Genomic DNA, 23,651 nt, shown 5'->3' with positions numbered 1-23,651 from the left:
TGACGTTGTATGCAATCCTCACCAGCAGTATAGTGCATACACATTGTTTCACTCAGTGGTCACCTCCCTGGTCCGAGTTCTGGCCGTTTGAAGTTGGTCAAGAAAGTAGTTCCGGTTAGTTTCCGGGGCCACAAAACTGCGTTTTTAATAGAAAAAAAGATATGCGTTTGAAAGCTTGATTCATTTACATCACAAAACCCCCCATAAAAAAAATTCATACCTCCAGTTTTAATCGGCACTATTTTCTCTTCCGTTTCCATCAATCCGCGCTGCCGTCAACATCATCGGTGCGCCTAATCCCATCAGCTGTTGATAGCGCGACTCGCGGACAACATGTCTGACTCCGCCGATGGCAACCCTCTGGCTGGTTTTGTGGCCCCGGAAACTAACCGGAACTACTTTCTTGACCAACTTCAAACGGCCAGAACTCGGACCAGGGAGGTGACCACTGAGTGAAACAATGTGTATGCACTATAGTGCTGGTGAGGATTGCATACAACGTCATGTCTTAAATAGGCGAACTATCCCTTTAATCATTTGGTCTGCATTCGTTATTACATATTTATCCACATATTTGCAAAAATGTGATCCATTTCTTGAAATGTTATATAATATAATAACTTTATTGTATGTTGTACATCTGTTTCACGCGTGTCCGTCTCTATGTCCTGATGTGTTCTCTGTGTGTTTTATCAGGGCGTATTAATAGTAAATAGGAACTTGTTTTTGAGCGCTTGCCTACATGAGTAAAGAAAGAAAGAGAAATACCAACATCATTAATCTCTAGTTTTAGCACTTCCACATATTATACACAATGGTATTGAAATCACTCAGATTGCCCGAAAAAGTGAAGTATTCAGGTACAAATAACTGGAACTAAAGTACTGTATATAGAACTTTACTCATAATAAACTTTCTTTTTTTTTTTTATTCGTGCAATTATTATTTAAATGGCTCCGACCAGTTTAGCTAAGCAGGCCTTTAGTTTGTCACACCTGTTTAGAGGATTAGGCATGTTTTGCAGAAAAGCCCAGTAAAAGCCAGGGAATTATTGCATAATGCTGATGTATTTTAGACTGTTTTTGTGTCCAACTCTGAGGTTTTTTGTTTTAATTTTCTACATTTAAAACAACATTATTCCCTTCTAAAGAATAGTTACAGTCCTTTCTGGATGAAGGATTTCTTGTGATGTAATTAAATAACAATCCAGAGAATTTTATCTCAGCATTAGCAACAAAAACATGAAAATGTTTTCTATCAGGAATAGTTGTTGTGTATTTCTTGGCAGGCTCCAGTCAGAATTTTTGCTTTTGGTTGACGGATAATCAAACATGTGATTAGACATCCACACTGTGTATCTGTATCTACAGTACGCCCCCATCGTCTGTTGAGGTTGTCGTTCACTGGCGTCTCTATTCTGACTTCTGTGTTTTTGCTGAAAGTGAAACATTCTTTCCCTCACTAGCGGTGCTGATAATCCTCCAACCCTTATCGGAAGACTGCGAGCTGCATTTTACGACCTAATGAGTCAACGAGTTACAGTAAACAACTTTAAATGCGGAAAAACAGTGACTGTTGTGAAAGTTCAAAACAGCAACTTTTTTCCCCTCAATACAGATTATAGTCAGAACCAGAGGTGAATTACATGTACTCACGTTACTGTAAATGAGCTGTAAATGGGTACTTGTAATTTTTTGAGTCTATTTATAAATCAGTAATTTTACTTGTACTTAAGTACGTTTTAAAAGAAGTAAAAGTAATTTGTTAGGTTTCTACACCAAACCATTACTGAGTACATTTAAATTAATATTTTTTTGTTGTAAAATGATCAACGAACATTGTGAAACAACAAAAAATGAAATGACCAGACAACAATCAAATGCATCACATCATAGCTGACCAATCAGATTAAACGTAATTCACCGCACCAAAACAGAATTGAATTCTGGATATTTTCTCAGTTTTAGAGTTCATAAATGTATCTATACTTAGAGCCTGAGAATCTTTTTATTTTGAATTTAAATCATTAGTGTTATTTTATTTTTAAAATAATACATTTTGACAAACCTTTTATTTTATACAGATGCCTTTGTGGGAAATAAATGATGTTCCAGTTGTGCAAGATTTGGTCTCTTCCTGTTTAAGTTTATACATGAGATGTTTACTGTATGAAAAGGAACCGTGGTAAGATTTATTACCAAAAATAAACATGTGGGGTGAAAGTAACTAGTAACTTTTACTTTGAGTACTTTTTAATTGAGCTACTTTTTACTTGTACTTGACTATTTTATGTATGACTTACTTGCACTTGTACTCAAGTATAATTTCGATTAAGTAACAGTACTTCTACTTGAGAAGGATTTATCAGTACTCTTAACATCTCTGGTCAGAACATTGTGAAACAAATACTCCAATTTCAGTAAGACGCTTTAAAAGCTGTCTTAAAATCCATTTAATTTCTGTTATGTGAATGTAATTGTATATTACGTAATAATGGTCTGTTGTTTGCTTTATTGTCATGAATATATTTTGATACATATATTTTTTCCCTTTATTATATTCCATGTACTGCTGATTGCTTTTTTGGAATGTTTCTTTTCTTTTTTTTATTGCACAAGCTCATCAAGTTTTCCCCACTTCCTGCCCTGTAAATGTAAATGTTGTTATGTGTATATTCTTATCTTAACTGTGCAAATCATATCCTGACCTAAAGCTAATGGCGGAGCAGCTTAAACGTGTCACAGGGCCCCCTGGCCACTGATCAGTCAGCTGATGAAGCCTGTGTGTCGATCCGTGTGCGCGGACGGCTGAAGTCATTAATTCATTAATACGCTGGGGCTGACATTATCAGCAGGAACATGCACAATGTGCTCTCATCCCAGTGTGTGTGATAGAGGTCTACTTGAATAGAAACACGTGTGTGCTGTAATAAAGTTTAACTGCAGAGCACTGTCTGTTTGTCGTCCAATGGATTAATATAATAAATAATCTTTGCTCATTCACAGTGTCAGCAGCTTCCTGCCTGAGTTCTCTCATTCCTGCCTTTTCTGTAACAACAGTGTTGTCTTTGGTCTGATTTGTGGATTTTAATTATTCATCATTTTAAACTTCAGCAACCTTGTCGGTACCGAGTTATGAAGTGAATCAGATCCGAGCGAGTATAAAAGCTCCGCCTCCTGCTGTGCGCTGCACTGTTGCTCTTCACTGTCATCATGGATTTATATTCATTATATTTGTTTAAGATCATAAGCTGTTCCTCCATTCATTGTAAAGACGCTCAGTCTGCAAGTTCTCTCCATTGATTAGTCAGATGCTGCACGCGAACTAGGGCTGGGCGATATATCGAATATACTCGATATATCGCAGCTTGTAGTCTGTGCGGTGTTGAAAATGACCATACCGTTAAACTCGCGGACTTTTTTTTTTTTTTTTTTTTTAAATATCTTAGTGGCATTATGCACAAAAGGTGCACTTAAATTTAGTGTTGTTTTGAAATGTCATCTTAATGACAACATGCACAAAAGGGCACTATTTGTTTTAAAATATTGTAGTGGCATTATGTACAAAAAGTGCACTTTAATTTTGTGTTTTGAAATGCCATGTGAGTTGCATCCTGCACTAATGTCTTGTTTTGAAATGTCTCTGTGACAATTTTGCACAGAACGTGCACTTTCTGTTGACAATTTTATGTTTGAGCCACTCACTGTTTAATTTTGCATGAAAGTTTAAAATTGGCATATATTAATGCAGTATGATCAAGAATGTTTTAATGTAGACATATAGAATCATCATACTGGTGTGATTTTGTGCATCAAAGTGTTAATTCAAGGGTAATGCAAAATATCGAGATATATATCGTGTATCGTGACATGGCCTAAAAATATCGCGGTATTTATAAAAGGCCATATCGCCCAGCCCTAACGCGAACGCAGCAAGGCTTTAATCAATTGGCTTAAATTAGCGTGATGTAATCATAGGTGATCGATGGTCGTAAGACAGCTCCTGTCCGACAGGGAATGTTTGGTTAGTTGAAGCCAGCTAACGGAGATTAATCCAATCTAGATTCATAACATAGACCCTTGATTTTGATGTTAATGTTTTTCTTTTTCCTGTTTTCTGCTCCGTTTTAAACAGTTTTGCTGTCCTCACGTTCCTTTATTTTGTCCTGACTTTATTTTATTTTCTCTTTAGCTAAAGTTGAAATGTTATATCAGGAGCCCTCTCAAGTTTTTTTTTTTTTTTTTGGTTTTCCCTAGCATGCCTCTAAAGTTGATTGATTTCTGTTGATGTCTGTATACTGTTGCTCTTTATGTTTTGTTGTATTTTTTTTTTTTTTTTTTAAATTAAAAAGATCTCCCTGCAATCGCATCTGAAACTTAAATATCTAAGACTATATAATATGTAAAATGCACAATAGAGTGAAATTAAAACAGTGCACATATTCACCACTGCCCTTCTGTTTTATTCTCATGAGATCTGTAAGCTTAGCTACCAAGTGCTCCCATAAGGACCATGGTTCATGCCATCGCTATGGCGACCGGCAGCCATCTTTATCCCAGTGGATGTTTCTCCCATAGCAATCAATGCAGCGAGGAGAGACATGGATTTATACGTATGGAACAAAAACAGTCACGATAACCAGATGCAGATATCACATATTTCATCAGAGAGCTAAAGAAACAGCACAAAAAAGGGTGAAGATAAGAATTATGAAGCAGCACTTTGTAAAATATACATCTAGTTAATAATAGTAGTAACAAAATACAGTTAAAAAATATCTGAGCTACAGGGATGCAACGATTAATCGTAAGGCAGTTAAAAATCGATTCATAGGTATCACGATTGACATCAATACTTTGAAAATTGAATCGCAGTACTTTTTTTAAACAGCAGAGGGCGCTATATATTTAGCCCGTCTCTTGTCAAGCGGCGGGCGGAATCTGCTACTACTTTCTTTCTGGCCGCCTAATACTCTTAAATATGTTAATAAATGATTCATTACCCCTTTAGCACTGAAAGAATATCTGTAATATTACGTGAATATCTGTAAAAGTCACGTTTTTCTATTAGCTCTGTCTGCTAGGATAGCATCTCTTCTTCACTGCAAGAATTTCAGCATGCCAACTGACCACTGGGTTACCAGCGCCCTCTGCTGGTCCAAACAAATATCTGACGTAAATCAGTGAATGAAGGTTTTTTTTTTTTTTAAAGTCCAATTGTTAAGGCACAAAATACATTTTCAGTAGCACTTTTAAAAAGAAAAATAACTATTATGTAGTTTAAACAAGAATTTAAATTAAAAGGGTTCTTCGTTTGTATTATTCCTTTATTTATTTTATTCAAGATTTATTTTTAGTTAAATTGTATTGTTTTGAATAGTTTATCAAGGGATTCTTTTGACAATGAAAAATAAAAGGAAAATAGAACAGTATTTTTTAGTTTTTTTCCCCAAAAAAAATAAAGGAATATTTTTCAGTCATCATTTATATACAGTCCCATTTTGTAAAATAAATCGTGAGAGAATCGTATCGTGAACCCAGTATCGTGAATCGAATCGTATCGGGAGTTGAGTGAATCGTTAAATCCCTACTGAGCTAGCACAACTTGTCACTAATCCTGGCTACTCTGTATTTATAAATGGGTCAATGACATATAAGGATTTCACTGCATGATATTTCATGAAACACACATTATCGGACAAGGTTTGCATGGATATTATGATGGAAATAAATAAAGAAATATTTATATAAGAATATAATAGAACTAAATTAAGGCAGAAATTAAAATTGAATAGATTTAGAGTAATTTCAAAGATTTTATTTTTTTTTCAAATAGCATGTCATGGCTGGACAGACACATGATATTTGGACACTTTGAATATCAAAATAAATTCCAGAAGTTATTTAGTAATTAACATTTTAAAAAAAATAAAAATCAAAGTGAGCACATATAAACTAAGTTACCACGTATTTGGTGTCTTTTTGTGCAATTTAACTTCTGAAGTTAGACAAAATATTTAGGTGTCACGTCATTGACCCACTTTATAGTTGATAACTTTTACTGACTTGAAAATTAAAGGTATAAAGGGGTTGTTTGAGAAGCCAAATCATTAGAAAAAGAAAGAAAAGTAATTTCTGATTGAAGCTTACCCGTGATTGAACAACTAGCAGGTGGTGTTTGTTGAGTAGGCGGCCATTGTAGAATGCTAACAGGTTTAGCATTTACTGTGACACGGTGGCGCCACATGGTGGTGGAGAAAAAGGTGTGTAATTCATATCTCGTAATGCATTTTTGGCGTATTTGGGGGTGCTGGCGAGTCAAATTTTTGTATTTTTAAAATCAGAAATTAGAGAAGTGCGCGATTTAATTTTGTTGGATTTTTTTAGACTCCACATAATGGAAGGAAAGAAAGAAAGAAAGAATAATCCAACCCAATAACAAAGAATTAATAATAATCCAACCCTCTTAGTGTGGCCACTACGAGAGCAAGAGGCCCTTCGCCTGCTCGTGGCGCTCGGGCTTAATAAATAATAATTTAAAAAAAAATCCTGCCCGAGTTCTTGGCTCAGTCCGAACATTCCCTCCTATCTCCTTTCCTATCCACTGTTCTTTAACCCCCGGAAGTGTTTAACTGGTGGCCATGATGGAGACCCGGACGTCGGATTATTACGTCACCTAGTGGAAGTGCGTCTGATCGTCAAAACAAACGTGATCACCTTTTCCTAACTCCTCTCCTAACACCTTTCCTTAACTCCGTGACGTCACCCATGGGGTTATGGAAAAGTGGATAGGAAAGGAGATAGGAGAGACTATTCGGACGCAGCGCCCGAGTCGGGGTTAGGAGCTAAATGACCGTGTTATTGCACTTTTCAGATTGGTTCTTGTCGGCTTTATCCGAGTGCAAATGAATGCAGCATATGCACGCAGTGCGTGTGACGTCATGACGCACCATCAGCTGTTGATACGCTCTGCTGGTCGACCTCCGGCTGTGTTCGATGCTCTGACCTGCTCTGTCTCCTGTCTTTGAGACATTCGTGTTCGGTGGACAGTAAAACGGAGCCTATGCAGCCATGAGTGCGCTGTGTCGTCTGATCTGCAGAGGCTTGAGTGGCCGCTCACAGACCCGTTTGTTCTCCGGACAGGAGGACGCGTTCAGGGTCCCTGTTGCGGTCCGAACCGCCAGCTCATCCAGGTGAGCCGTTAGCTGGGCCGGCTAACTAGTGCTCCGTCTGCCTCCTCCGCTGTGGTTCATAATCTCTGCTGAAGTGTAACCTATTGTGTATTTGTGTGTGTGTTCATCTCATTCATTAATGTGTTCATTTATTTATTTGGTTTGTCATGTTTCCGTGGGAATGACATACAAGGTTTAGCTAGCATAACTGTAGTTGTCAAAGTGGGGGACGTTTACATCGCTGTCACTGTGTTTGGGAGATGAATTGTTTTCTTCATTATGAAGTTGTAAAGTGTCTGATTTTCAGTGTGTGAAATGATTTCCTTTAGAGGGAAAATCTGTGTAAATAAATAAAATTAAAAAAAAATCTTAGTTGAAAAACCAGGCCGCATGTCGCTGTAATCTGAGCGCATCCATCTGTTATGTTCGATGTATTACATGTTTATAAAGCTTTAATAAACATTTAGATTCTCACAATAACAACAAACACTGTAACCCTAAGGCCATTTACCTTTTGACAAACATGATCCTTTTTAGGCAGGTGACTGATTTATTCTGTTCTAATTCAGATCTTTAAAGTGTAACATCATTAAATATTGTATATTATTTCTCACTTTTCCTGTTTTGAGCAGATTTATTTCTATTGATCCAACTTCTAAAGCATGTTATATAAATATTTGACTTGGCTGAATGAGGCGACTATCACCCTGTGGTTAAGTTAGACATTCTAGTAAACCTTGTATTTGTTGTTTGGATTGTGAGGACAGAACACAGAGGTTGTTCAACTAAAAAACAACATGGCTATTTTTAAGTGTTAGAAGAGATAAACGATGGGAAAATTCAGTTTAAGCCTTAATATAAAGTTTGGCCAAGCATTTCTAAAAGAAATCCAACAGCTAAAATAAAGTTAGCGCTACCTTTAAACTCCAAAAATCAAAGTGAAAACTTAAATCCTTATCTTTTGTGCCTGTATTTGGCTTCCTGTGCCTTTTAGAGTATTTAAAAAATAACTGAATTAGCTTTTGCTCTAATCTTTCACATTTACATCTTATTAATGTTTATTGATGTATATTACACCTTTTTAATATAACAAATCTGAACTAAGATGAAAGAGTTAAATAAATATTTAATATTGCGTGTCGTTTAATTGTCGTCTGTTGAGATTTTTGAGAAATCATTGAGAAATGACAAAAACAAGTGGAAAGTCTTTAAAAATGTAAATGTTACAATGATATGCAGATATTTCACAAAAAGGCAGTAAGTGGTAAACTATTAACTACTTTGCATATACTTTAATGTGAAACACAGTGTTACTTCCTGCTGTTGGTTACTCCAGAATGACTCAGCAGCAGCAGCAGCAGCAGCACATGCTGGTGTGAAGAAGAGCATGAGGCACTGCTGCTGCTTACTATAGCTTTGTTAGAGCCCGATACGTAACAATGACCTGAAATGTTGTTTCAATTTTTTTTTTTTTAATAAATCCCGAAATGTAATAACTCGTCAATAATGTAACAAGATGCTGAGCCAAATATGTAATGTATATATGTTCACATTTCCCTTTTTTTTTTGCAGTGATTTTGGACACGATGTCAATTTAAATAAGTGATTTTTTTTTTTAAAAAAATTGGTATACTTAGCTCAAGTTTTCAATGACAATATTGTTTTTTTAAGCAACTTACTATTTTTAGAAATGTAAATTTTTGAAAATTTAGTAACTTGTTTTTCTTATACAGTTTATATTACACACACATTTACACATACGCATTTGTGTATGATACTACTCTCTACATTGAAGCTTATAATTATTTTACACTATGAGGGGATAAATGTTTTGCCTGGCCCATAATGAACCCAAAATGTGACAAGTTGTTACATTTTGAGCAAATAGTGTTTAAGTTTTGGGCTCAGCATCTTGTTCTATTATTGACCAGTTGTAACATTTCAGGTTTTATTACTTTTTTTATGATTACATTTTGGGTCGTCGTTACATATCGGGCTCTAACAAGCCTGAGACTGATTCCTTCCCAGTTTTATTTCATATGATATAAAAAGTTGATTGGAAATACATTTAGTCTTTTTTCTGTCTGCATATTTTAGTAGCATCTGTTTTCCTTTGTGTTACATTTTAGTTTTTCCCACTCATTTAGTTTTTTTTTTTTCCTCTTTCTCTTCAGCCCAGTAATTTTGACCTATGATGTTTTCGATGGAAAGGGAGATAGTACGCCGCTGGTCTTCCTACACGGTCTCTTCGGCAGCAAGTCTAACTTCCACTCCATAGCGAAGTCGTTGGTGCAGCGCACGGGCAGAAAGGTAATGCAGCGGTGAAAACGTGACAGTGTTAAATAATGCAGATCATCGATCCTACAGGTTTAACCACAGGCTCAGATGGAAAAACTGATTTCCTTTTTAGTGATTGTGAACAATCTCTACCTGTTCCTAGTGTCCTAACTGTCCTTTGTCCAGTTAGGTGCTGACTGTAGACGCCCGTAACCATGGCAGCAGTCCTCACAACCCCTTGCTGACCTATGAAGCGATGTGCAACGACTTGAAGCATCTTCTCACCCAGCTGCGCATCGACAAGTGCATCCTCATCGGCCACAGCATGGGTGGGAAAACAGCCATGATGACGGCGCTGATGCAGGTGAGAGTGAACCACTGAGTGTTAGCGTCATTGTGCGACTGTTCTTTCACCGTTTCTGGCTTTGTTTTCACAGCCGGGGTTAGTGGAGAGGTTGGTGGTGGTGGACATTAGTCCGTCTCAGACCTCCTCACGCACAAACTTCCACCAGTACATCAACGCAATGCAGGAGGTGAAAATCTCCTCCAACATCCCGCGCTCCACGGCCAGGCGGATGGCTGAGGACCAGCTGCGTAGTTTGGTTGAGGTAAACGCAATTCTTTACAATAAATATTTATATTTTCCCAAGAATTCCCAGCACTTCGTCTGTGTTTTACTCCTTTTTATTTCTTCAGAAACCATTCAAATATATATATATATTCCTTAGGTGTCCTTTACAATTTTAAAAATCATACTACTTTGTGAGATTTAAATATTACAATTACAGTTCACAAATTACTTTTTATTTTTAAGCATGTATTGTGTGCATTTTGCACTTAAAGGAGTGGAGTTTTTAAGTAAGTACATTCCCAGGTTTTTGCTGACCTGCCACGAGGTGGAAATTTAGAAAATGCCTTGATTATGGGCGTGGCTACAAGTCACGCCCAGTGACAGCAGCCCCGCCCCTACAGCGCTGCACAGTTCGGTATTTGGTATTAAAAAATGGATCAATGCACGTCACATTAATTCCTGTAAAAGTTTTGGTTATGTATTTAAGGAAAAACTAAAGTTTGAGAATGGACAGTTCACATGTTCTCATTACCATTAACTGTGATCATTGGTACCTGCTCTCCTCCTCTTCCCCCTCCAGAGCCGCTCGTTGCGTCAGTTCCTGCTGACCAACCTGGTGGAGCAGAACGGTCACTACAGCTGGAGGGTCAACTTGGAGGCCATCTCTGCACACCTCGATGACATCATGGGTTTCCCCACCTTTGACTCTGTCTTCGAGGGACCTACACTGTTTTTAGGTGGAGCTAGTTCAGCTTACATCAGGTATGGATACACAACACAGAGACAAAGTTTACTTTATAGGGAGTGGAATGAATATTGTAAATTGGTGAAATTGATAAATCACAGTTAATAATCATGTAATGTAGAACAACAAATCTATGAACAAAACATTCAGAATCCTTCAGAGTTCTGTACTTTTGTGTTTTTTCTTTTTCTTCTTCAAATCAGTTTCCATTAAAACCTGTTTTATGATCAAACCCAAACCAAATACAACTCAATCACGTAATATAGCCTTTGAAAAAGTTATAGCTGAAAGTAATTGTGAAATAAATATCTGTGGGTTGAGACAGTGGAGCAGCTTGTTTCAGAGTATGGTCTGTTGCCAGGAGCGCCCACTAGTGGTCATGGAATATAACAGTTACTTATTATACAGTAGCTTAACCAGTGGTTCCCAACCTGTATTGGTTCGTGACCCCATTTTGTTGTCATAAATTTCTGATGACCCCAAAGACACTTATTTCTTCTAGAATTAGTTCTGATCATGTTTGTGATACTGTGTTTCATCTACAGAGTAGCCAGGGTTAGTTTTACAAAATGACAGATATTTTTATATTGCTTTTTATTATTTATATTTATATTTAAGAAAGTGAAAGTATAAAATAATTGTTTAAAACTGTGTTGTTTTAATTTTAAAAAGAATCGTGTTTTTTTTTAGTAATTATTATTTTTGTTTATCAATTACATTTAATGCGACTCCATTTAAATTTCAGGCGACCTTACATGGGGTCACGGCCCCAAGGTTGAAAAAGCCTGACCTAAACCCTGAGGTTTTGGCTGAAGTGTGTAGAGGCTGGAAACTAAAAAAAAAAAAAAAATTATGGGCGGGGCTTCTGGATCAGATAAGACACACCCAGTTTATAATATAAAATGTCCCAACAACAAGCTATGCTGTGTAAACTAGCTATTTAATACTCACTATATACCTCTTTATTCACATTTCTCTCAAACCAACCTACTCATCACATATTGCACAGCTGGTTTTTATAGGAGGGGCGGAGCCAACAGTTGTGGTTTATGACAGTGTTTTTCAACCACTGTGCCGCGGCACACTAGTGTGCCGCGAGAGATCGTCAGGTGTGCCGTGGGAAATTATCCAATTTCACCTAATTGGTCTAAAAAAAAATTTTGAAAACATATTAATTATTATCTGCAAATAATATACCATTGTCGAGTGTCCGTGCTGCAGTAGTGACTAAAGGTGCGTGCACACCGAACGCGACGGAAGCGATGCCGTTGCCTTAAATCGTCCCTGATCGGTAGTTTGCACATAGTGGTGCTTTTTTGTCAGTCCATCATTTCATCGCTCCAGCGACGCGATCACTAGGAGCTGTGTGTGTGTGTGTGTGTGTGTGTGTGTGTGTGTGTGTGTGTGTGTGTGTGTGTGTGTGTGTGTGTGTGTGTGTGTGTGTGTGTGTGTGTGTGTGTGTGTGTGTGTGTGTGTGTGTGTGTGTGTGTGTGTGTGTGTGTGTGTGTGTGGGGCCCCGGTAACAGGGTAGAGACAGAGAGAGAGAGTGTGTTGATGACGTCTTTTTTTTTCCTTCTTGCTCCGCTTCTACGGTTAAATGATCAACTTAACGGAGATATTAAAGGATGACTTCACTCAGAATGTGTTTGATCAGTAGTTACTGTGGTTTTAAAGAAATTTACCGCTTTAATATTGAACCTGATACTTTGAGGAAGTAGAACAGCCTCCGCTGCAGCCGTCAGCACTGAAGCGGGAGGGAGGGGCTGCTGCCTCCGCTCTACAGACAGTGGAGGACGGGAGATATCGCTTCACGTCGCTTAAAAAGTTAAAATTTTTCAACTTTGATCATGCAAGTCGCGTCGCTGAGGGGGGGATAAATTGACGTTGCGTCATTTACATTGATTTTTAATGTAATCGCATCGCTTCAGTCACTTCAGTCGCGTTCGGTGTGAACCCACCTTGAGAGCGTAATCATGTAAAACTCTTCCATAACACTAGATGGCAGCAGGTAGCGAATTGCATTGTCCGTTGAGATAAGAGAATTAGTGAGGCATGAAAGTGACAGCTGGCGGTAAAAGCATTGTGGGTAAGCGAAACTACGGTGACAGTGATGGAGAAGTTTTTGAAGAGGAAAAATATTAATTCCGAACTGGGCCCTGGACAAAATTCGGACCCAGAAGAAGGCCCTAGTATGAGTGGAGGAAAGAAAGCAAAGACGGTGAGCTCGAGGCAATACAGCGAGAGTTATGTTTCATTTGGATTTACTTCCACCGGGGATGCAACGACACCGATCCCGTTGTGCTTGGTGTGTGGCGAGAAGCTATCCAACAGTGCTATGGTATAATTTTGGACAGAATTAGAGTTTGCAAAACACTTTGACGTTTTCTACTACCTTTAAGACCACATTGTTGTTTCATTTGTTATGTTCAAGCTGTATTTTTGAAGTGGACATGTTAAGTGCACTTTTTATTTGAAAGAAGAAATACAAATGATGATAAAGTCCTTTATTCTTTGTGTTTATTTGATTCCTATTCAAGACACTTTGATGAGAATGGCTATATTGTTAATATAGGCTACAGAGTATCATTTTTTAACATGTTTGGCTGGTGGTGTGCCTCGTGATTTTTTCAATGAAAAAAATGTGCCTTGGCTCAAAAAAGGTTGAAAAACACTGGTTTATGATGTATGAAACCACCATTCTCAGCAAATAGCAAAATTTGATTGTAAGAGCCTGGTTTCAAACCATAGCAGTCACTGTTAGATTTTTTTTTTTTTTGAACAAAATGCCAAATTAGAATAGTTAGACATAAATGTCAAGAGTTGGGCTTTAATTACTCTTCAAGTTTTAAAATGTTACTGTTTCCAGAAGTGTTATGTAAAGTTTAAGAAAAGAACAAGTTTAAGTTTATAATTAACAATACATTGTGAAAGTTTCCTGACTGAGCTACATTACTGTTTTCATATATTTATATAAAAATATTAATCTTTCCATCCAGCTCTGATGATTACCCAGAGATCCAGAGGCTGTTCCCCTACGCAGACATCCAGTACATCCCAGACGCAAGCCACTGGATCCACGCAGACAAACCATTAGATTTTATTAGTTCCATCATCACTTTCCTTCAGTCCTAGCTTCTTCTTCCTGCTGTTTTTTTAAAAGCTCTTTACATTTGTCTGCAGCAGCAGCAGCAAGTGGAGTCAGTATTGATGCTAATATTTGCCAACACTGGACCAAACTTTTCCTTTAATTGTGGCCTCTCCTCCTTATTGACTGAGATATCTAAATGAGTGTGCTGTGGTTTGTCAATTTTTTTAATTTTTATTTTGTTTGACAAACAGGTCATGGTAGTATCGTCTGGTTTTTTTTAGGTTTAGTTTTTGAAGTTTAAACAGTGTTGTTCGGTTTAAAGTAACTAAATTATTTCTGGAGTAAATATACTAATCCAAAGAAACTCTGCTCAGAGCTTTCTTATAATATTTATTAGATTATATAATAGATGGTGGTTTATATGGAATATGTGGGAAGGAAGTGGAGAAACTACATGGTTTAAGTGTGTTAAAGTAAAGGTGGGTAAACAACACTGAAGCCCTGTACAGATGCTGTATTACAAACTCCATGTGTTCACGTGTTTTAATAATAGTGTAGTCAGTATTTTTGTTCCAGGTTGCTCGGATATGAAGCTTTGGATGTCGGGGAAACTTGAGAAAGGATGGTTGTGTGTTTATTTTTAGTCACCATTGTCAATGATGAAAAACCAAGCAATGTTATAACTGTTTCCTGAACTTCTCAGGTGACAACTGGATGTGCTGGTTTCTAGAAACCATCAAACAGTTCTTTCATCTGTCTGGTAGTCAGCAGTAGTTACCGTAGTTACATTGTTGTCTTTGTGTCAGTCCACACAGTGTTTCAATTCATTTCTACAAAATATATGCTGCAAAAATGTACAATCGTATTACCTGTATCAGTGTTTATACTCATTTTGTAAAGTGCGCTCCAGTAGTGAAACTGCCTTTTGTCTTTTTTCTTTTAAAAAAAAGAAAAAAAAAAAAGGGTCTTTTTGATTTCTTTTAAATTAGCCAAACTAATTCTACTGCTGAGTTGCCAGACCTGTGCAAATGTTTTGTGTTCAGGATAAATTTAAACCAGTTTTGTGATTTGAGTCAATATGTTTCTATTTATAACGCTGCTGGGAGCTTATTCAAACATTCAAACCTTGATCGTTGCACAATATGAGAAGATTGTTGGGTGGGGTTAATAGGGCTGACTTTTGAATGCAAAGTCCTGCGTCAGTTTAGTCATTACATTAAAATTATTCCAATGACTGTACTCCTGTTTGTGATTGTAGAACATTTTACTGCCTGCATGCCTTTTTCTTCTGTCATCGGGTGGATCTTTGCTAACTACGCCCCCACACATTCTGGTTATAAACGTGTATATGCATTTTAAATGTTTAAGAGATCTATATATAGATACATACATATATATATATAAAAAAGTGGGTACTATGATAAAAATTATCTACAATAAATTGAGTTAAAAGATGGTTTCTTTTTTATTTGTGGTGGAAAAAAAAAAAAAAGGCATTTATTTACAACATTAATATTCAGGAGATCAAAGTGTAGAAATTGTTCAGGCTCATTCATAATAGTTTCTCCTTCTTACACCAAAATGTAAAGTTTCTTGTGCATCAGAGCAATGTTTCCAAATAAGAAGATCCAAACCTTTCTGTCAGGCGTTATAAAAGGTATTCCTAGTGCATATAAATATTTTTTTCAGAAATACAGTATTTACACTCCAGTCTAGGATGGTCAGGTACCAGAAACAAATGTTTAAATATGGACAATCGACCGTTTGGGGCCAGCAAGTTACAGTTAGAAACAAAAGTGAAGGCAACTCAGGTTTTTCCAAAATAAAAGCTGTGACAATTATACTCTGAAGTAGATGTTTGCTTATGATTCTGGCAAATTATTTTGTTGGCGTTGATGCACAAGGTTGATTTTGCATGTAAACTAATTTAACTTATCTTAAATGTAAAGTTTAAAATCAGGAACTTTTATTTTGAAAGGCCAGAAGATAAATGTCACCATCTGCAAGTCCAAAGATAAGAAGAGTTAAGCAATCTGGTCATAAATATGTATACTGTATGTGTTACATGTGTTTTAGGTAGTAGTGGATATGAAAGCACAAATTTATGAAGTTATTTCATGAAGATTTAAAATGTTCATTTGTAAAATAAATAACGACTGCTGAACTCATATCCAATGTGTATCAAACGCCAAAAACTCTAAATAAGCATTATAGACTTTATAAACTCTTGCTGATTTTGATCAATTTTCTCTCTAAATACTGATCAGCTGGTAGAAATCACATGGCTCTTATTTTAAGGACAGGCACGAGTAATTACTTTTCACATTTAACGTTAGTTATACGCTGAGTAATTGTTTGTAATTTGAGCAGGTGGATATTTTTTGTTGCCTAGCCTACAAATATACAAGCAAACAGAAGGATACATACCTGTCACTCAACTGACTCATGTAAAGGAAAATATGCTGCTTTGATTGGAGCTTCAAATGTCACTGAGGATTTTTGGGCTTTGGAGCGTCACCAACTCATCTGCATTCAATATTTATGATTCTACGAATGCGTCACAAAGCATGTTTTAGACACTTTAAGACCTGAGGCTGAGTTGTAACGTGTTGTGTTGATGTCACGTTTGACGTTAGGTTTTAACGTATTACAGCTGGAGTTTAACTCTCAGTTGAGCGATATGTCCTGGAAACCTTCATCCCTCCTTGAGTCATAATCCTGACCTGATGTCTCCTGGTCTACAGTACGACTGGACTTGGGCCGTCTTAGCCTATCCATCCAGTGGCGCTGAGGCGGTTTGGGAGAAGGAGGCCCAGCAGCAGCCAGCGCTGCGGCTCTGGTACTGGAGGCCTGGCTGGGCCCGGCTGTAGACTGGGCTGGAGGGGAGTTTATAGGGAAGTTGGATGGACGCTGGATGGGTGCTCTGTTGTTTCTCCTCAGGATGCCCAGACGAGAGGTCTTCTTCTGGGCCTGCTCGGCCAGCTGCTGGTTCTGGACCTGCTGGTGGAGCAGGAGCTGGAAATCCTCCTGAAACCAGGACAATTACAAGTCAGAAAAATCCTAAAAACACAAAGACCAGCTGATTTTTTTTTTTTTTTTTTAAACTCATTTTTATAATCTAAAGCAGGGGTGTCTAACTCATTTTAGTTTGGGGTCCAAATACAGATCAGTTTGATCCCTAGTAGGCGATAGGCAAAACAAGTATCGGTAATTTCAACATTATTATGCCTTAGTTAGTGTTGTTTCTTGTGGTGTGGATGGCGATGACAAAAAAGGTGGTGTAGAAAAAGTCTTCGGGACCAATGACTTGTAAATAATAGGCAGTTCATTAATACAATCAAAAGTCCTAACAGGTTACAAAAATGAGACCTGCTGAGAGCATGCTGGCCAATTGATGCAAAACTCTGAACCCGAAGGAGGAGAGCAAAACGTATATATCTTTGGGGTATGTCTTTAACATTATCTCATTAACATATAAGGTCTATAACAGTCTATTATCAAATGGAAACATAAGACAGGAAATGTGAGCCTGTTTCCCCCCCAACAGCACAGTGATACACAACATACATCTGGAATTCATTCAATGTTCCCAAGCCTCAGAATCACAAGTAACAACCTCGGTCAATATTCTCTTGCCCCAAAAGGATGTCAGTGTTGGGCCCCAACGTTACTTTTTACAGTAACTAGTACTGTAACGCCGTTACCGTTACAATATGGTGCGTTTGTCCGTTACTTTGCTAGCTGCAGTGTACTTCCTGTTTACAGTGGCGCTACATATTTTTGCTGGACGCCATGCCAAACACGGTAAAACAGTAGAAGAAGCATTGCAAACAGGCCAGCCAAACTATTGCACGGTATGTTGTAAATAAACAGTCGCTACTGCTGAGTCACTGCTAACAGCAGCTCATTAGTCTGATATGTTTAGCATTGTGTAGCTGTTTTATCACATTTATTTTCAACAGCAGAATGTGCACCTGGATTACGCACAGCTTACTTTACATTATTGTGCTAAGGCTGATAATTTACTGTTTTAATTTTGGAGCAGCTGTTTTCTGCTTTATATGCACATCATTTATGGTTGTTTTATAGCAAATGATCAACAGTGGATTATTATATTATTACAGCACTAATATGAAGCTGTATGGACACAAATGACCCAAAATAAATACATTCTTTAATTCTAAGTAACTCAAAAGTAACTTTTTCCAGTAACACATTACTTTTTGGTATAAGTAATCAAAGTAGTAACTGAGTTACCCTGCGTGTGTTAAATGCATCACATTTCTTTTCTTTACATCTTATTTAAATTCTGGTCACATTTTTACGTGGACCCCGTTTACCTTCCACGCCTCGACCTCCAGCGACATCTCCAGGCGTTTCTGTGCGGCCTCTAGCACTTGGTTGTTGAGCAGCATCATCTCCGTCCTGCTTCGGAGCAGTTCGGCCTCCATGGCTTGTTTCCTGCTCACAGAATGAGACGATTAAAAACAAAACAAAAAAATGGATTCTCCACTTCCTGTTGCAGGATTCCTTCCTTCCTTCCTTCTTCAGTGACTAATATCAGAGTGACTGTGTGCTCTCACTTCTCTATGGCCTCGTCTCTGTCTCGTAGCGCCTGCTTTAGGATGGCACTGTCCTCTGAGGGCTTTCCTCCAGAGCTGAAGTCCTGGAAAGACAAATGTGAAGAGGAATTATAGACCATGTTTGAGACAGAAAGGCTTTAGCCCCTCCCTTCCTGAGTTCCTAAGCTCTGTTTGAAAAGCAGAAAGGAATGAACTAATTGAGGTTCACACCCATTAAAACTGTCAGATTCCTTTTATGTAAGTTTTGGAATTTGGATGGAGATGCTAATGCTTGTTAATCGACCAAAACGGTGATAAATCTTCGACCTGATAACATCTTTTTACTTTTGACAATCCCTTGAACTGTTGAATATCAGAATTTTATTTTATTTATTTTGCATGATTACAGAATAATAAACATTATCACATAAAACATGGAAAAACAGTGCATGAATCATCAAAAAAAAAGGGAAAAAAAATAATCATTTCAATCAAAAAAAAAAGTTTACCTCAATCAAAAATAAATATTTTCAATCAAAGGAAAAAAAAAAAAAGTGTTCAAATGCAAAAAAATATTTGATACCCAAATAATTCCACAAAAATTATTGAAATGATCATTAAACAAAAGCGTCTCTATTGAGAAGGTAATTTTTCTGCTGTTTAATTATAACGCTTTTTTACAGAAGCTATTAATGATTAATGACAAATAAAATCAAGATATAACAATTTGTTAACCTAAAATAAATCATGTTGTGCAATGACTCAGCATCTTCCTACTTCACCTCCTACAACATCGACAGACCATTAACTTTCCTGCAGTTTTAAATCCCTGGTAAGATAACGAAACCAACAGAAACGCTATTCTGGAAGTAAATACAGATTTTAATTGTGTGGAACAGATTCATTTAATGTGCTGGTTAAATACGCATGTTTGATGGGTGGCAAAAAACTAGCAATTAGCATGTGTTGATCACATGATCATGTGTTATCAAATTCAAGTTACTTTTTGTAGCCTTCCAAATAAAAAATAAACTTCTTTATATAACATTGTGTTCATGTAAACTGAGATGTGTAAGAATTTGAAGATTCAAGATACTGTTTTATTTATTGATGTCAATTTATTTTTAGTTTATTTTAAACAGTTTTTAAGTTTCCATTTACATGATCAATATAAATCAAATATTATGCTATATTATTTTAACTGTACATAATTTAATACACTGTATTGTCTTCATTGAGGACTTTAATCTCAAAGGAGCAGTTTTGCCTCATCTCACCTGGATTAAATGTTGCAGACCCCTGACACTGACTCAGATTAGACTAGGATCAGATGGGAGGACCCATGCGTACCTGTTTAGCAATGCGACTCACTGCCAGCCTCCGAGACAGCTTCTGCAGCTGCTCCAGGGCTCCATCCAGACGCTTTTCTCCCTCCAGGGGCTCAATGAGGGTTTCCTGGGGCTCCAGCAGTGGGTAGAGCAGCCTCAACACAGACAAAACCTCATCTGTGACCTGAGCAACATTACACATTATTAAACAGTACAGTAACAGAGCTCAGTGCAGTATGTGATGATGATGTGTGTGAAGCTTCACCCGCTCTTTGTCCCATTTTTGTTCGTCTGTTTTCCCTCGCAGTTTGTCCAAACGAGCTTTGAGCTTGACACTTCGTTTCCGGGTCAGTTCCACTTCTTTTTTTACCTCTTTGAGCTGCAAAACGCAATGGATACAAATCAAGGTTGGGTTCAACTACAATTACATCTTCAACTATCCATGTTTAGTTACAACTCAATTAGGATTACAGCGACTGACTTCAACAAGGCATGCCATTAACTGTTCTTGTGAAGATAATCATGATAATAATAATAATGAGCCCGTACACAAAAGTCACAAACTCATGATATTTTTATGACTAGGGTAAACAGAAACTGCACGTCTGCATTCCTGAGAGAGAGGAATAATCCAGTCGTTCAGGCTGTTTGACCACATTTTCGCCAAATGCACGAGGACGAACACACACACACACTCTCAGCGAGTGTCTAAACGGGGCGAGATGCATGTGCAGTGTCAGCAAAAGGTGAAAAACAAAACACCTTTCACATATTCCGAATGAAAAAACTCACTTTCTGACAGGGATGTTTCACATGTATGTGTGACGTGTAGAAAATAGACAAACATGTCTTTGTATGTGATGCTCATTTCTTCATCGTTAGCCATGACTAAAAGGAATGTTATGGTCTCAATAACTTTACATGTATCCTCTTGTCAGAATATGAAAAGCACGATAAAGACGACACGGAGCCCAAACATATATTAAGGCAGGGGTGTTAAACCCGTTTTAGTTCAGGGGCCAAATACACAGCAGTTTGATCTCAAGTGGGCCACAGATTTTATGCAAGAAAACAGGTCATTTCAACATTATTGTGCCATAGTTTGCACTTGTACGTATATAAAAAATAATAAATATGTAAGAAACCAACCATATCAAAGCATAAAGTGACAGATACAAGTCCCAACAGATTCTTCACTTTAAATTTCCGAGATTCTGTGACCACATTATACTTAACTAAGGTAAATAATATGTAAAAATGTGAGGAAATTTAAGGATTTTGTAAGAATTTTGAGGTTTTTTTCAACTGTTTAACATTAAAAATGCCTGCGATCATGTGATATAAGCACTGGGAAAAACTGTGAGCCAATGCAAATATTTTTGCGTTTCATTTACACAATGATTTATGTTTTTTCTGTCATTTTTACTTTCTCCAAACTGGATGCTTTAAAGGGCAGGATTTGGCCCCCGAGCCATGAGTTTAACATGTGTATGAAGGGATCAAATGTGTGTTGGCATGGTGTGTTGAAGTTTCCTTGACTTCCGGGTAGTAATTCCTATGTATAATTACTACAGGGAAATCAAGGAAACTTCAAAGAAAGCAGCAGACGCCTTTCACGAAGACTGGCAGTCGAAACATATCAGGAGATCAAAGCGACTTTCCTAGGGAACAGCGGTATGTGTAAATTAAACCATAACATATTATTCAAAAAGAATAAAAGCCATCTTGCAGGAATTTTCCTCAATACCAGCCCATTGTTTACATCCACTGCATAAAGCCAGAAACACATCCTACCGTGTCTGAAACATGGCCAACCGTTCTGCGTCTGGTGAGCGGCCTTCCACTCTTCAACAGGTCTGGCAACCCTTCGTTGATGTCCCTCTGGAAGGGGCTCCCACCTCCAGGGGTCTGTGTGACCGAGTCCCCGTCAGAGGACACGCCCGCGCCATCGATCTCCTCGGACTTCGTAGAACTGTTATCATCACTAAAGTCCTTTAAATTCAACTCAGACAGCAAGCAGGTGGTGAAGGGCAGGTAATTACTGACGTAATCTTCGTCCACGTCGTCAGAACCAAGATCACTGAGGTCTTCGTTGGTCCGAGAGGACAGAACCGTGGGTCGGTTGGTCAGAGGTTTCCTCCTCAGCGAGGCCGACTCTCTGTCCTCCAGTCGGTTCAGAGACAGGTGGAGCTGCTCGCTGGTGGACGAGCGGGGCTTCAGTCGCTCATTGAGGACCGTGAAAGACTGGGTGAAGTCCATGTTCTGCTCCGTAGACACACACTCAGTCACTGCATCTGCACAGAGCGAGTGACACAGATTTTGAAGAACGCCACAGGGAGGATGACTGAAGGAATGTTGCCCAACTTGTTCCACCTGCTCCTCGTGCGTCCTCACTGGAGTTAGATGTGACATGACATGATGTGACGTCATGGGCGGGTTTGAGGTGTTAGTGCCCGCCCCCTCCTGCTCCTGCTGCTGTTTTCTTCCTCCTTTCATCGAGTGCTACACAAACACGTGACGTGCCAACATACCAGTGCTGGAAGGACCCAGAGGGAGGAGATCTTCTGATCACTCAGACTATTCAAACAATTCAGCTTCTGACGACTGACACCAAACCCGATCTGTGCTTTTCAGAAAAGGTCAAATCCAGAGAACAGAGAGATATGTATGGAAGCCCGTTAACGCCACTAAAAAAAAAAAAAAAAAATTTAAAAAAAAAAACACCAAAGGAAAGTCATAATTATGTGTAAGAAAGTCATAATTATGTGTTAGAAAGTCATAATTATGAGTTCGTAAAGTCACAATTATGTGTTAGAAAGTCATAATTATGAGTTCGTAAAGTCATAATTATGTGTTAGAAAGTCATAATTATGAGCTAGGAAGTCATGATTATGAGAAACAAAGTCATAATTATGTGTTAGAAAGTCATAATTATGTGTTAGAAAGTCATAATTGTGTTAGAAAGTCATAATTATGAGTTAGTAAAGTCATAATTATGTGTTAGACAGTCATAATTATGAGATAGGAAGTCATAATTATGAGAAACAAAGTCATAATTATGAGATAGAAACATTTTTGGTACATCCATCTGTACCCATGGCACTGACCAGAAATCTCCATTTGTTGTTCAATAAACTGAGCCACTTCAGTTTTATTCTTTTGACACCAGAGCCTCTTTTTGCTTGGTGTCTTTTCAAGGGTGCGTTTACTCAGCATATTTCTATGTGAATTTGCAAGCAAACAAAGTATTTCATGATTTGTAAAGCCCTGTCTAAAGTAGTCTTTGATAGTCTTATCAGCCATCTCTCAGTGTCAGCTCACCACATGAGCAAGCTGCTGTGAATGTGTTTAAGTATCTCATAATTATGACTTTCTTTCTCATAATTATGACTTTCTTTCTCATAATTATGACTTTCCTTTTTTTTTAGTGGCGGAAACGGGCTTCCATAGGCTTCCATAGGCTTCCACAGTGAGATGTCAAAGTGTAGACCAAGCATTTTTTTTTTTTAAAGTTGTTGAAGGGGAGAAAAAATATATACTGTAGCTCGAGTAGTTTTAAAGCCACAGTCATAGTGGTTAGTCACTGGTTTATTTCTGACATTGACAGACTAATGGAAAGCCCCAGTCGCAGTGTTTTGTTGCCAGACCTCCTACATATGACCAGAAATGAGTCACTGAACAACTGAATGCTCGTGTTGCAGGAAGGAGGAAGAAGCTGTAACAAGACAAAGTGCAACTGCATCGTATCAGGTCAATTTTTAACTCAACTTGTTTTAAAGTCTCAGGAGATAATGGGTCACTTTCCTCTCTGCCTGGTGAACAATAAGTCACTGAAATCACACGTGCTTTGACAGGTGAACAAATACCTCAGACGAGAGCCGCCATTGTCACATTTTGCTCCTTTATCTT

At 37.8% G+C, this 23,651-nt stretch overlaps 4 protein-coding genes across 4 annotated transcripts in view; 1 reads left to right on the top strand and 3 right to left on the bottom strand.

Annotated features, from left to right (window-relative positions):
• LOC114475391 (claudin-like protein ZF-A89) overlaps positions 1-6,188 on the bottom strand; it is a 37,557-nt gene extending 31,369 nt beyond the window's left edge. Inside the window, exon 1 of the mRNA XM_028466152.1 lies at positions 6,150-6,188. The gene's annotated coding sequence lies outside the window, so the exon portion shown is untranslated. The remainder of the gene's footprint in view (positions 1-6,149) is intronic.
• LOC114475394 (claudin-4-like) overlaps positions 1-6,201 on the bottom strand; it is a 31,743-nt gene extending 25,542 nt beyond the window's left edge. Inside the window, exon 1 of the mRNA XM_028466158.1 lies at positions 6,150-6,201. The gene's annotated coding sequence lies outside the window, so the exon portion shown is untranslated. The remainder of the gene's footprint in view (positions 1-6,149) is intronic.
• Positions 6,202-6,701: 500 nt separating this feature from the next.
• abhd11 (abhydrolase domain containing 11) lies at positions 6,702-15,306 on the top strand. The gene is made up of 6 exons (XM_028467077.1): positions 6,702-7,192; positions 9,346-9,481; positions 9,639-9,812; positions 9,886-10,056; positions 10,600-10,781; positions 13,761-15,306. Exons 1-6 carry the CDS (start codon positions 7,071-7,073, stop codon positions 13,894-13,896), a joined length of 921 nt encoding a protein of 306 aa, XP_028322878.1. The 5' UTR covers positions 6,702-7,070; the 3' UTR covers positions 13,897-15,306.
• Positions 15,307-16,496: 1,190 nt separating this feature from the next.
• On the bottom strand, positions 16,497-22,163 carry bicdl2l (bicaudal-D-related protein 2-like). The gene is made up of 6 exons (XM_028467076.1): positions 21,537-22,163; positions 20,008-20,121; positions 19,765-19,926; positions 18,436-18,518; positions 18,193-18,313; positions 16,497-16,879 (listed from the first exon to the last, which is right to left on the bottom strand). Exons 1-6 carry the CDS (start codon positions 22,152-22,154, stop codon positions 16,520-16,522), a joined length of 1,458 nt encoding a protein of 485 aa, XP_028322877.1. The 5' UTR covers positions 22,155-22,163; the 3' UTR covers positions 16,497-16,519.
• Positions 22,164-23,651: the final 1,488 nt, after the last annotated feature.

This window comes from Gouania willdenowi, chromosome 14 (genome assembly GCF_900634775.1).
Source record: "Gouania willdenowi chromosome 14, fGouWil2.1, whole genome shotgun sequence".
In the NCBI taxonomy this organism is placed as follows: Eukaryota; Metazoa; Chordata; class Actinopteri; order Blenniiformes; family Gobiesocidae; genus Gouania; species Gouania willdenowi.
This window is presented reverse-complemented; position numbering and strand designations above follow the sequence as displayed.